The sequence below is a fragment of the Nipponia nippon genome, unplaced genomic scaffold (assembly GCF_047370975.1).
Source record: "Nipponia nippon isolate SJK-2023a ecotype South Korea unplaced genomic scaffold, ASM4737097v1 scaffold_10, whole genome shotgun sequence".
NCBI lineage: Eukaryota > Metazoa > Chordata > Aves > Pelecaniformes > Threskiornithidae > Nipponia > Nipponia nippon.
This window is the reverse complement of record NW_028262291.1, coordinates 15041372-15056683: the sequence shown is the minus strand read 5'-3', so window position 1 is coordinate 15056683 and position 15312 is coordinate 15041372. Positions and strand designations below refer to the sequence as shown.

The following is a 15312-nucleotide window of genomic DNA, read 5'->3' as shown; positions in this document are numbered from 1 at the left end:
TGCCTTCCTGCTCCCCTGATCTAAGTGTCCCAGTTTGCATTATGGCCTTTATTGCTTCTGTTTGATGGAGTGATCAGTAAAAATTTAATGACACTATAAAATAATAAAAATGTCATTAATTTACCACGGATCTTGGATGCAGTGGTTGTAAAGTTACATTAATAAACAGAATATTTTTTACAACAAAAAGCATTGTTACGTGGGAATGTATAAATAACACACATAAATTTAAGAGCAATTTTACTGTTAGCACACACATTATTATGGAATAGCCAATAAGTGTATAAAACATAGTATATAAAATTTTATGAAAATATACTGTGCACATCAAAAATTCAGCTTTTATCTAAGTGCAGAGAAAAGCCATTATTGTGTGCTTACTGTTTCATTGCTGTTCTTTCACAGGATCACAATTTTATATTTGTTTCTAGTCATTTGAAGTTTGCAGCCTTTTCAGAGGTAGGGGCTACTGCTTCCTTTTCCTTTACTCCTTGCTTCACTAAATCATTCTTTTACCTTCCATAGATGAAGAAGAATTGATATTTTCTTCCAGAACGTGATGGAAAAGTTGCTAATTTAATGCAAAGCTAAAAATAATGCCAAAGGGGTTGAAAGGCTTGCTTGGTGACTCTGGAAATAAGGGATAACTATCTAGCAGTCTATCTGTCATCACTGGGGCTGCTCCATCACTGACTGTGATAATATGTGAATATGATGGATGCCACAGCCTTGTGGCTCATAACATTTAACATTCATCAGCTCTCACTAACGGGGGCTTTATAATTTAAATATCTTTATTTAATATGCAACATCTACCTCATACATCATAATTTCAAAGCACTTAGAGAACCAACAGTCCTGCAAGACAGTTGAGCAGACTTTAATTTTTTCAATAACTTTTACGTTTTCTGCATGTTTGTGACTGACAATGCATAAATAAGTGCCTAATCATATCACAGAATGGAAAATTAAGATTTGGCTGCTAAGAAGAACCTTTTTTCTCTTCTTTTTCTCATTTTAAAGATGTGATTATTTTTACTGTGTGTTCAACATATAAAGAAGCACAAAGGATCTGAATTGTGCTGGGAAGAGCTTTCATTTTTCTAGTGCAAAGTCCAATTCACTGTTGATCTAGTCATGAGAAAGGGTTGTCAGTACCATGTCCTAAACCCGTTTTCTGAAATTTACATGGGAAAACTTAATGTAACAATACAGTATAAGCTCCATAGCCAGTACAAGATATCGGTTCAGAATAGAGGTCCAAAATGCTTTTTCACAGGAAACACCTGCACTGTCCATAGCAGTGCACTTTATTACAAACTTGCCAACATTTTCAATTATTGCAGGTTAGGGAGGTAGCAATATATCCAGTGGTCAATGTACATGTGTGCAAATATAATGCATGTGTAGGTAACATATTTGTTATTGCAGCTATGTTGTGGTGGGTTGACCTTGGCTGGATGTCAGATGCCCACTAAGCCGCTCTATCACTCACCTCCTCAGCAGGATGGGGGTGGGGGTAGAAAATAAGATGGGAAAACCTCGTGGGTCAAGATAAAGGCAATTTAATAAAAGCAAAAGCAAAGGCTGCACGCGGAAGCAAAGGAAAACAAAAGATTTATTCTCCACTTCCCATCAGCAGGCAATGTCCAGCCACTTCCCGGGAAGTAGGGCTTCAGTACACGTAACGGTTTCTCTGGAAGACAAATGTCATAATAACGAATGCCCCTCCTCCTCTTGCTTTCTCTTAGCTTTTATTTCTGAGCAGATGTCATATGGTATGGAATATCCCTTTGGTCAGTTTGGGTCAGCTGTCCTGGCTACGTCCCCTCCCAAGATCTTGCCTACCCCCAGCTTACTGGTGAAGGGGGAAATGTTGGAGAGACAGCCTTGATGCTGTGTGAGCACTGCTCAGCAGTAGCCAAAACACTGGTGTGTTATCAACACCTTTCTAGCTACCAGTACAAAGCACAGCACTATGACGGGAGCAAAGACAAATCCCATAAAAAAGGATTGGAGCCTAGTGGGACAAGCTTCTTCTCTAATAACAAATTTCATATGAATTTGTTGTATTTCATGGAATTGTAAGGGCATCTACTAGATAAAAATATTATTAGTATTAAGGAACATTTTTCTATTTGTTACAGTTCTCTGAATTTGTTTAAACCTAATGCAAATATTGAGAATTTTTTTATGATCACTATGAAGATTATTTTCAGTAAAAAAGCAAGCAAAGAAATTACTTTAACAGGCATTTCAAAGACTTAAATATAGTTAGCTTTGTTACAGCTTTTTATGAATTAGAAGGAGGGGGCTATGAAATAACTATAAGTACATCTCCTTTGTTTGACAAGTGCAGGTATTTTTACTGTTTAAGTGCTTTCATTTTACTGTTCCCGAACCTTATAATGTAATTTTCCCTTTTCTCCCTCCATGTCGAAATATTGATATTCTTTCAGAAACTTTCTTTTTTTTAACAGAATATTTTCTGGTAAAATCAAAGGGAATGAATGACTAGAAAGATATTTCAAATGTGCATATTGATATGTAGCAGAGACTGTTGATTTTTATAGCAGAAAGGTATTTCTCCTCCTTCTGAAACACATTTAAAGGCTCTTCTTCCAAGAATACTGCAGGTGCTGTATTAACATCCTTAAGAAAAAGCTTTTAGTGCAAATATTTTGGAAGAGACAATATATGTGCCAAAAGCTGTTTTCTTAGTCCTGATCTTTGGTTTTATCTCAACTGCAAATCAGCCCTTTGCAATGGAACGCAGAATCCTTGACAAACTTATTTTTTATTCTGTCTACCAGTAAAACAGATCCCATCCTGATGATTCAGGTGTATTGTTACATTGCACAATATTTTTCAGTAAAATATTGGGCCTCTAGTATTGCAGTGCCTTTCTGCATTTCCATTTCATTTGTAAGTCTTTCTTTTCTCATGAGTTCCTTTGTATGTAAGCTCCTTCATCAACCACAGATTTTACAGCATAAAGTAAGTTAAGAAGTTAAGCAAATACAAAATGCAGTTATTTTGTTTGACAACTGGAAGATTCTGAGGAACTTTTAGAAATGCAGTTAGTACCTGAAATGCCTCAGCTGCATGTTGTGGCAAATCCAGTGTCAGGTTGTGCTTTCTTGTTTTCCTCTGCAAATTAAACAGAAAATAATTTTAAAAATCCATGTCTGAAGGAATCAAAAGAATTCCTCAGTTCTTGGCCTGGTGGGGTTTTATTACTGAAAGATAATGATAATAGAAAAATAATCGCATTGGAAAGCAGAAGTATTTGGAGGTGGAGCAAATGAGGAGTCAAGGCCATCAAGTATGTTTCGTCCTTAAGAACATTTCCAAGTTTCTAACCATCTTGCAGGAGAGAAACTCCTGATGTTTTCTTCTTATGTCTAGTATGCACACCACAGAACTAGGTCATTGAACAATAGACTGAACAGCAATCAGCACTCTACTTCTGCATAATGCATTAAGTATAACATGGAGAAACTGTTCGTAGAGCTGAAAGCTGGTATTTCATGTCTGTAAATTCAAGCTGACATGACATTTAATATTGTTTCATAGTAATGAACAACAAGGTTTCATTCATTCACAAGTACAACATAATGCCAAGTTTAGTCTGAAGAGGTAACAACAAGGCAAGAGGGAAAACATGCTATGTTCTTTCAAATGAGAATGCTAAATTAATGATAACCATTGAACGCTTTGCTACTGATACGCAGTACTATAGAGAGTACTATTGTGAGACAATATTACACTGTCATTTATAGCGCCCTTGTCCAGTAATTGATTGAAGAACTGGGTTAACACATAAAATACCTTTCAGTTTCCACTTTCTAGTTCCGGGTTTCCTATGGAGGTCTCCAGCTCTCAAAAGCTTTCTGTTTTTCTAGGAGTGTGCATTCTTTTTCCTTTTTTTTTTTTTTTTAAATCTCCTTAGGTTCCCTTTCCACTGAGGTACAATTTAAATTCCTAGACAAAACAATAATATCAGTTCTGTCACCTATTATTCTTTCTTTCAAATACTTGTCTTTGAAAACCTCTTGCATAAAATTCAGACTTGTGTTTTCTCAGAGGTATGAATGCAAACTTGAATCTCATAGTGGGGAAAAAGTGATTTTTCCATTAAATTAGCAGTATATTTTAATACAACCTCTTCTTTCAAGTTCTGAATTTTCATGTCTCCCAAATGTTGATTGTCTTTTCCAGTTTAAGTTAGAAAATAAGTGGAAAGGCAAAGTGAGCAGCATCAGTCAGCACTGTTTGCTGCCAAGAGTGTTTTGTATTTGCATGTACAATCATTTATACATTATGGCAGTGCAGATCAAAATAATCTCAAAGTTTCTGTATATGTTTCACATTTAAAACTGATTTTCATAAATGCAGACATTCAGAATATGTAAAAAAATTGTCCTTGAGTTAAAATTCTAATTAAATGCACTCATTATTTGTTCAGATTTAAAAAAATAAGGCATGTATCAATGCATACACATATGCACAAGCATATAATGTGAACTAACCTATATGGAGCATTAAGACTACTTCTATTCTTTTCCAGGAAAGAACAAGGTTTGAAAATTTAGGTCCACAGTTAACAGGGAAACCCAGTGAAGATGGAAAACTGGGCCCTGGTGTCATTGATCTTACAAGGCCAGAAGATGCAGAAGGTGAGTTGCAATTTTTACTATGGGTTATTGAACACTGCATCACAGAATGGTATGGCTGAAATGTTGCCAGTGTCGTAAGTACTGTCTAGCTTACATCCCAGGGTAACACTTGAATGATTTCTGTGTGTTTTTGTGAGATTGTAATAAGTCCATAGCAAAGGGCAGATACATGAAAAGAACTGTATGGCCCTCTAAGCCCTTCTGCAATGCAATTATTTTTTTCCCCCAGCAGCTGTCAATTAAGTGCTTACATTTTATACTATTAATAAAAGTGTAGGAAACATTGAGAAAATTATCTCAGCAAGGCAATATATACATATATATATATATATTTTCACCAGTTTTTAAGGATTTAGCAGCTTTGAAGAAAGTTAGAGCTCTTTAAGAAGTCTACCCATCAGCACACTCACAAACTATTCAAGATATAGCAAGCACAATTTTATTGACAGGCAGCTGTCAAATGATAATGGAAAAATATTTCACATTTTCTATATGAAAATCTTTTCTTCATTATATAAACCTTCAGTGCATTTGCACTCATTTCAGTGAGAGTTCTATATATCAGGCATACAGTGTCAAGTCACAAGTGGAAATCAGTGTTTATCAAGACTGAGTTTAGTCTCTAGCAGGATTACCATGCATGCTTTGGAAGTGGATGCCACTGGTATCCTCTCTACCCTATGATATATTAGAAGAGAACACATAGATAGATAGGAACCCTACCAGTCATTGTAGTAAGATTAATGAACTATTCAGATAGAATATTATGCAACATTTTGCCTCCTCAATTTACTTCTGTATGAGAATCATTTTGCTCTTTTTTAACCCGACATGTTCTAGTCATGCCACTGCTCTTGAGAAAAGGTTAAAAATAATCTCTATTTTTTTCCATTAATATCCAAACATCTGAGAGGTTCAAAATTTGCTTTTTTTCTTGGATCAAAAGAATAGGACCAATAAACTTGTGATTGTTGACAAATAGGGTTATTTTCAAATGATTCCTGAAATACTGTGACAGAATTTTTCTGATAAAAAGGCATTAATATTTTCTGTATAGAGAAATATTCCTATGAGCACGTATTGTCTTTTGTCTCCCTGTGACCTAGAAATAAATAGTCCAGGTACGGTCTCACAAATTGTCCCTTCATTTTGAAGTCTGACAACAACAGCACATGTAAATATTATCTTTTCTTTACTGTATAGGTAGTACATGATACACCTGTGATAAAACATCTCAAAGCCCTGATTCTCCTTGCTTGCCAACGAACATACATTATCTTTAATCAGTCTCTAGGCAAACCAAAAAAGCTGAGTTTAAAAGTATTCTGGGCATGGACTTGTATACAATGGAGAAGCTGCAAGTCCAGTTCCAAGGTGTTCCTATATTGGCTCATCCATACAAAGGAATAGTTCACTCTCAAATTTCATTCAGCGAAATATTCCTACTTATTGGCTTAATATCATGATTAGCTTATTGCATGGAACTGACACATGCACCTGGAGCACATGCTGACATGTTTCTTGCTTACAATTTTTTTTAAAGTATTTTGACATATTCAAGATTTCAGGTCTCCATAACAGTAAGATAAGATGATGACTGAAGCTCATCAGCCATTTATTACAAATAATATTCAGAAGGAGGCTAGCACCTTAATGAGACATTTCAGATTTTCCATATATGTATATATATTTTAATAGTTCCTTATAAAACCAGTAATTTCCAGATTTTCATTTTTAGGGAGCTATTATTTATGAGCTTAATTTATTCATCCTTTATTGAATGTGATTGGCCACTTTTGTATTGTCTTTAAACATAAAGAAAAATAATGAACAGAATGTAGGTAAAAAATAACTTTCAGAGAGGTGTTTTGCAATGATATTTTTTCTAGAAAGAAGGACTTAAGATATACATGGACTTTCAAAAGTACTTGTTGACTCATCAGTTATTTATAAACTGCTTTGTAAAGGAATTTCCATCCTGCAGCAACTTCTCATATTTCAATGTGTTGAAGGATATTTTTTTCCTCAGTTGGGATGAAAATTTGCAACAGAATACTTACAGATACACAGTTACTGGTTCATATGACATCAAGTCCCTGACGACTTTCTTGGTTTAGCTCATTTCCTTCAATTCATCCTTTCTCTTTCTAGTGTCCTTAATTTAGTATCTTGCTACACCTCGTGGTACTGACAGCCCCCCCTGTTATGGATAGTGCAGAATGAAGCTTTGACATATGTAACCCAAGCTACAGTGATGTGTGCCAGTTTAAGGATAGTGTACATGTCTTTCTAGAGCTAGTGGGGAGATTTGAGGCACGGTGTATTGCCACGTGGGAAATCTGAGTTCATGAATGGATTCAGATTTCCAGACTTTGTTTAGCAGCCAAGAGATGTCTCTAGAAAAGAGGTGCTGGATGAATACCTTTGCTGATCTGAAAAAAAAAAATGTTGGCGGGAGTTCAAAACTGAGCTGCTTATTTGTCCTTCTAGTTGTAGACAAGGTGAATTTAGATATTAGCTGGATATAAAAAAGCATTCAAAATATCACCCAAGTTTTTCCCGTTATCTTTGGCAACCTAGCTAAGAGATGACACTTCTAGTGTGGCATCATTTAGAGTGGAAGTCCATTGAAAACAGTGCTGCTGAAATATCAGCAGTTAAACTGTGGCCTCTGATGTACTGTACCATGCTACAGACTCTGTCTTCAAGAATATTAATGCTTCTAATTGTCATGAAACTATTATAAATCTTTCTAGGTTTCCCGTGTCACAAAGTTTTTTATGTGTTGCTATTATTTTGTGCTTCCATATGTGTCTGTTTCAGCACTGGGTTACTAAGAAACTTGACAACTTCTTCTTTAGAATCATAGAATCATTTAGGTTGGAAAGACCCTTAAGATCATCAAGTCCAACTGTTAACCTAACACTATCAATTCCACCACTAAACCATGTCCCTAAGTGCCACATCTACACGTCTTTTAAATACCTCCAGGGATGGGGACTCAACCACTTCCCTGGGCAGCCTATGCTTGATAACCCTTTCAGTGAAGAATTTTTTCCTCATATCCAATCTAAATCTCCCCTGGTGCAACTTGAGGCCATTTCCTCTTGTCCCATCACTTGTTACTTGGCAGAAGAGACCGACCCCCACCTCACTACACCCTTCTTTCAGGTAGTTGTAGAGAGCTGTAAGGTCTCCCCTCAGCCTCCTTTTTTCCAGCAGCTCCCTCAGCTGCTCCTCACAGGACTTGTTCTCTAGACCCTTCACCAGCTTCATTGCTCTTCTTTGGCCTCCTCTAAGAAGAGAGCCTTGTTGCATTTTAGTGTGTTGCCAAGGTCACCATCTCAACTGAATATCAAGGGTTCCTAATAGCCATAGTCATATTCTTTGAAGACTTAGTGTGTTTCACACCTTCCTTTCTGTTTTGTCATTGCTACTTACTTTTAATCTTTTTTAAAAGGTGGTGTAACAGATTTATTCCTGAGCCAAGGACCCCAAATTTAGTCCCACTGCTGGCCATAAACTGGGGAAAAGTGCAGTTTGGGCTGCATCCTGATCCCCCAAGTTATCTAGACCAAGTGGACTATGGAAGTGCAGTTCCACTCCCTGCCTACCTGCACACCTGCATTTCCAAAGGAAACTAAAGCACACAGGGACATGGTACATGTCTGTCTCATCCCAGCAGGCAGATGAGATAGACCAAATCTGGGAAGTGCTCCTGGTTCCCATAGCTTTGACACAGCCTTTAAGGTTCAAGTAATTTGTTATAAGAAATATCAACAGACTTCTATGTTTTATGGAATGCCTTTGTAATAGTATCTAGCAATGAGTTCTCTCTACTTCTTATATCTTTTCTATAACATATGGCAGTGATCTGAGTTTGACAGGATCAGAGTCATGTTTTCCTTTAATTTTAGGAGTGCTTGTGGTACTGGGTCATTGATCAGAAGCTGAAGCTACATATATTTTTTTTTTTTAATCATGAATTATAAGACAAGTCTTAAAATCGTTTAAATTTAGCTCTATGCAATTATAAGACAAATATGAAAGGATTCTGCAGAATGACTTTTAAGATTAATGGTAACTAGGTGTTCTTTCAGAGATGACCTAGCACATGAAATTGTATTCAAAGCTTGTGTTACTCATAATGACCTAACTGTCATCTGAATGGAGGCCTGAAAATCATCAACAAGAGTTTTATATTAAATATGACATGAACCAACATCTCTATTACTTCCTCAGCTACCAGCAGGACTGGGCTAACTATATTAAAAATAATGCTCAGACTGTATTCAAAAACATTGCCACTGACTGTGACACCATTGATGAATAATCCGCAGCTATTAGACTTATATCATTACCTGGAAATCCCAGTTGTCATGTTAAAATATATGATACATTTGTAGCTAGCAAAATTCAAAAACATGATTTGAGAGCCTCATAAATGTTTGGTGACTGGTATGCAAAATTATAAACAACAGCCAATTACCGAAGTAAACAAGGATTTTTTTTCTCCAAACCTCATCATTTTAAAGGAAGCATCATTCTTTCTGTAGGTGGCTTCATAATTTTGAGCATTTGAGATTGTCGGTACTGAAATACAGCTAGCTAGCATGGACACACCAAGACGGCTTTGAATCTAGCTATAGCTAAAACCCCTTTTTGAACATGACTGACATACATCAACTGACCAGACTGTGTAGAATATAGTCAGGAGCCCTAGGTGACCCCTGTTTAAATTCCAGGTGGGGAAACCTGTAGTATTTAGTTCTTAGTTATCTGAGGATATTGGACAATCTGAATATGTTTTTTTGGTTCAAGCTCTAAAAAAAGATATTCCTTTCACAGATGCTCACTTTTGGTGATAATGCTACTTCTTTTGAATAGTATAATGTGCTCTATGTTTATGGATCCTTCTGGTTTTGTGGTTGTGGTCAAATGCTTTGGAAATTTGTAGGAAGTATGTTAAGATTTTGTTTTGTAGTAGAGAGAAATCTGCAGAATAGACCTAACGTTCCTGTTGACAATTACTGATTTTACCTTAGCTCAGGTTGCACTGTCGTTTCCTTCAGCAGTCAAAGTCAGGGATTCGAATTCCATCAAGACCTGATCTTTATTCCTGCCAAAGAATTGGATCTGTTAAAATACAGTTTTCTTGATTGGATCCTGGGCTCAGGGCAAAAACATCTGAATGTTATTGTTCTGCCACTGCCTCACTGTGTGATTTTGTAAAAAAGAAATAACTTCTCTGTGTCCTGTTTTCCCAAGTGAAAAATCAGATGCATTGTGAAGCTAAATTCATTTTTAGAAAGCAAATGGAAACAGATGAAAATGCCATATTAGTACTTAACATTGAGTTCCATGTTCATTCCTGTTAATATATTAGAATCAGGGGCTTGTGAGTTAAATATTTGGCCTCACAGTTTGCCATTTGGGACAACATACACGAAGACCTTTTCTTCTGAGTCCTGTTTTGATGTTTTCATTTGTTCCGTTTCTCATGTAGTAGTTTTCTTGATTCCGTAAACTTTGTGTTTAGCACTTGCTGCTTCTTCCTTTGATACTAATCTATCAGTGTGTGTTAAGCATGGACCACAGTTCTGAGGATAGGTACATACCTGCTAGTTTAGATTATTTAAAATTTATATTATTTTAAAGCAATTTTAAATAATGTGGTGGGATCTGTCTTTCCACTTTATCTGTATCTATGTATTTACTTTATCCTTGTATTAGACTATTACTTTTTAAAGTCTCCCAAAGGATAACCTTTGCCATGAAACCTAGATGTTGAGTCAGTCATTAAGAGGTGTCTTGGAGTCCTCGGCATGGGACTGGTACCAGCCCATCTTCTTAAATTCATTGACTTAGTGCCCGTGTCCTGCTTAGTGCCTGTGTCCTCCTTAGTGCCTGTGTCCTCCCTTTCACTGCCTGCTGTCTCTTACTTTAATTTGTAAGTTCCTTGGTTCAGATATTGTGTTTTTCTATCACTGTTTGAGATTATATAGCTTTAAGCCTTATCTGTTTGATCATTCTGCAGCAATTCAGATGGTGGATTTGCTGACCAACATACAAAGTCAATGAATTTTTCAATATTTGCAGCACTTAATAGCAGTCTGTCTTTTTACGTCCATAAAATTAGCACTTCCCATTCATACTTGACTTGGGCTAGCCACATTGCAAGGCATGTTGTAGTACAATGAGAGATTCTACCTGCCCAAAAGCAAGGCAAATTGAATGGCAGAGAAAGAAAGAAATTGTGTTAGGCATCACCACAGATTTAACCAATTGCAAGAACATGGTGAACAATGAGTGGTTGCAATGGCAGCAGCAGCAGCAGTGAATGTGGGATCATGTGGAGGAGATAAATGAGCTAACTGGGGAAAGACAGGGAGTCTTTGCAATGTAGAAGGTAGTTTCTTGGCCATGTGGGGAGAAACATGAGAAAAAGGAGCTACAAACGGAGCACAAGTCTGATATCTAAAGATGAGGAGAAACTGCCGCCTTGTCCAGCTCCAAATTTCTGTCCATCTGTCAAAGCTTTATTTTCTCCCTCCCTGGTGATAGAGAAGACATTATGACAAGTGCCTGGGCTTTGCAAATCTCTTAAGTAAAAAACAGATCAATGCTTTCTTAAAGGAGCACCTCTACCATATACTCAAAGCCTCAACATTCTCATATATGCCCAATAGTAAATAATTGCTTATACAAAAGGGTGACACAGTTTCTTCTTAACTCCAGAAAAGGTTGACTTTGAGCAGCTGAAGAGGTAGGTGAAAGGGACCCGTATATTTGCAGGCAGATCAATCTTGGCAGGCTGCCAACACAATCCAAACCTGTGAGGTAACTTGTTTAACACCCTCCTATGCAGAGGTGTAAACAGCAGGTAGTACATGCATGACAAAGCATCACCTACTTTTGTGACAGTGCTTCATAAATACTGGAGAAAAGAATGCCTCTCCCTGCCAGTATTTGTCGCACATAAATATTTGTAATAGTTGCTATGGCAGTTGAGAGGGGAAAGATGAAAATCAGAAAACAGTGAAAGCTGTCTGAAAACAAAGAAGTGTTTCCAGAGAGAATGCAATAAGCTCAAGTACTGGAAGTTTTATTCTCTTAAATTCTTGTTATAGGTCTTTGATTAAAAAAAATCCCGTAAAGGGATCTTTATTATCTAAAGATAAAATAACTTAGTATCTTGGTTAATTAGACCAGATGCTAAAAGATGGCCTTCATTAATTGTGGTTGCCATTTTTAACACCCATGAATCTATTTGATTGTGCCTGATACTTGAGTGATACACTTAAATTTTTCAGAATAACTCATAACAAATCAGGAATCTGGGATAAAGTACTTAGGCACAGTATTTCAGTTGTGTTGGATGAGATTCAGCACCTCAGCCCTGGAGTAACTCAATGCCTGCAAGTGGGAGAGGAATAAGATGTTCTGTCTTTAAGAACCATCCCATCACTTTTCCGATGGCAACCACTTCATGAATCTCATTGTTGCGAGCACCCTCATAACATTTTACAGGGGGAACTCCCACTTTGAGTGCTGAAAAATCTGAGCTGGGGGTGTGTGGACTGATCTTCCCGTGGCATTGAAACTTATTCCTCTCAAGACACTAAAATTTAACATATACTATGCTTCTCACTTTTGGAATAATAAATCTGGATGTCCTCCACAAGTGTTACCTTTTGATTTTCAACTATCTTAGGTATTTTTTTCCTACTGCTAAATATGAGGCTTTCTCATTTGCTGTTTCCATGCTACAGTAATTGATTCTTATAGAATAATACCTTTATTTAAAAAAATTCTAGTTAGAATTTCTGATGTATCATCAACCACTGTACATGCAGTTTTACATAGGGGTGCCTATTAGCACAGTTATGGTTAAGGGATTGTCACAATTTCCATTATATAGTAAAACGTTATTTTCAGGAATTTAGAACAAGGCTGTAAAAAGTAATTGTGGACTGCAGTTTTACACAGAAAATCTTTGCCCATGAGAAAATTATTGTCACAAATGCTGAAAGCATCAGTCAGTTTGCTTAGCTATTTTTAAGTGGAGTGAACAAAGAATTAAATATAGTAGTTCAGTGGTTTATAACATTTTTTTCACACTCATGTACAGCCACCACAGGTGTAAAACACCCCATGGTCCTGATTCTTAGCTCTGCACGTCTTTGTATTGCTCCAATATCGCAAAAGGAGCTCGAAGCTGCCTAAATTAGTGTAACGTTTCCAAGCACAATTGAATTTTCAGCTGACTGAGAAAGCCACCATTATATCACACTGCATGGAGGAGGGAGGAATCTTGCCCTTCTTCCTTACCTCCTTGAGCACAGGGAGTGGAGCAGAAATATGAATACATTAAGGAAAGAACATCATACATTCTGGCTAAGCATGAGCAATTGATACAGATTCAGACAAGTCCTCTTTGTACAACTGTCTATTTTTCTAAGTTTATACTGCACACCATTTTCTCCTTCAGGAACCTCAGTATCTCAGCAATAAAATAGTGTTTCATAGCATTTGCTTTTCTTCCACGTAGATATGCCAAGTATCTAAGCAAGCACTTAGTGCAGAACTTAGTAGCAAGGGGACAATATTTTCTTAATTTGTACTTTGACATAATGTGGCAGTCCAAAATGTGTGTGGGGTGGGCATTACAGTATCTTCACAGCTCCTGCAAATATTAAATGATTATGTTTTCAATTTGGCAGGGGTAGTTTCACAGGAAGTGCAGTATTTCAAAAAAGAGTAATTTGTAAATTTTCATGTAAGTCCCTATTTTGTGGCAAAACCCCCATTTTAATCCAAACCAGGTAAATGTGGCAACACATTTGGACATGCCATTGCCCTGCTTGTAAAAACATCTCCCTGGCTTCACTCACAAATCCCAAATGCACAGGTGCGGCATATTTGAAAAATTAGCCTTAAGAGTTTTTCCTAACATTTATTTTTACTTGTTAACTTACAGCTCCTGTTATCATGCTGCTTTTGCTTCTCTCTCTTCATGATATGTTATTTACTAATTATATTATTAATTATTATAATATTAGCACCCCATGTGAAAGGCAAGAAGAAATGGCATATGCGTATCCTAGCCCTAGGTCCTTGCTATCTAATTACTGATATGATATGACAAGTGAGAACAACAAACACTGGATGAAGGGAATTAGTTATATTGATACAAAGAATGATGTTGCATATGCTAGAAAGTAACAAATTCAATTGCAGATTGAATGCAAGAAATGGGCCACTAAAGCAATGTTTCCAACACACATTAAAACCTTTTGCAAAGTATTCTGCATTTCATTAATATCACATATTTTGAGGGAGGTGGTTTTATAAACCTCTCTCCCGTTGTTAAACGTAGTTCCCTTTTATAAACCACATTGTACTTAAGCTTTTAAAATTCATTGTTTTGCTACATAGGAGAAAGCAAAGTTGTTCATTAACAGTGTTCAGCCACACCTTGAACAATACATCCATCAAATATGAAGTCAGGCTGTCTTTTTTCTCTGTAGTGAATTCTTGTCTGTCATTCCTCCATCTTAAAACAAAACAAAGCATTGACTGAAATAGGAATGGATCATGTCCTATGGCCCTTGTTCAGGCAGGATTTAAAAAAAAAACCCAACTGTCAGGGATGACTGAGGACTGCAAAATTAATCCCTGTGTTTTAAATCAGTATCATGTTTTCTGGATGTTCTAGGTGACACTGTCATGTCAGGAGAAATTTGAAATTATGTGAGTAACAGCTCCACTGGCAATAAAGCTGTTACTCTTATGGAAACATTTTTATGTTAATTAGATCGGTTCATTCCTCTTTGTATTGTTTTTACTTTGAATATGATTGATTAATATAGTAACAATAATTGCTTAGCTGTTAGAACAACAGTTTTTCTTAAAAAAAAAAACAAACCACAACAATTTGCAGTATTGATAGATCTTGTCAGATACCCAACAATAATTATTAGTAATATTTCTCTTGGGCTGGGGTGTTTTGTCCATGGTTTTCCTTTCTGTGGGCCTCTACTTTCCTCATTTGAGTATGAAATGAAATATCAAAGGGAAACAACAATAGTGTTCATGGGGATGTTGACTGGAGTTAGACCTGATGACTGGTAATCCCTTACTTCTGGTGTCATTACATAGGATGAATAAATTTCATCTTAAATACGTTTCACATTTTTTTTGTCAATAATATATATGTCAGAATGGGGTTGTTAGCATTTAATTAATTATCTGTGAAGGGTCTTGAAGTCTGCAAGTGGCACATGATTGAAAAATCTTATGACACTTACATATCTCCCCAAATTTATAGTAGAGGCTGCTTCTTCATCCCAAATTCTATCTAGATGTTTTAAGGATCTTCACAGAATAACTCCTCATGCTCTTATGTTACAGCACAAGTGGGACTATGTAGGCCACTGAGGGCTAAAGTCAGGCCTTAAGCACTAATTAATTCAATTAATATTCCATGTAATTTAAAAGATTATTGTATTGTTTTAGCTGTATTCCATGCCAAATTTCCATGAGGGTTAATTTTGCCATAAAACATGGTCAAGAAATCTAAGCTGTTTGTGTAAGCCATCAAGAAAGTAGTTGCATTTAGCGGTTTTAATTC

The 15312-nt window shown here is 36.4% G+C and overlaps 1 protein-coding gene across 21 annotated transcripts in view; it reads left to right on the top strand.

Moving 5' to 3' along the window:
* SOX6 (SRY-box transcription factor 6) overlaps positions 1 to 15312 on the top strand; it is a 378804-nt gene that overhangs the window by 339388 nt on the left and 24104 nt on the right. For 14 of the 21 annotated variants that reach the window (XM_087745623.1, XM_087745624.1, XM_087745627.1 and 11 more), the window contains 2 exons: positions 406 to 459; positions 4571 to 4679. In XM_087745623.1, coding sequence (XP_087601749.1) covers positions 406 to 459; positions 4571 to 4679 — 163 coding nt within the window. The remainder of the gene's footprint in view (positions 1 to 405; positions 460 to 4570; positions 4680 to 15312) is intronic. The other 7 variants (XM_087745630.1, XM_087745633.1, XM_087745632.1 and 4 more) reach the window with 1 other exon arrangement.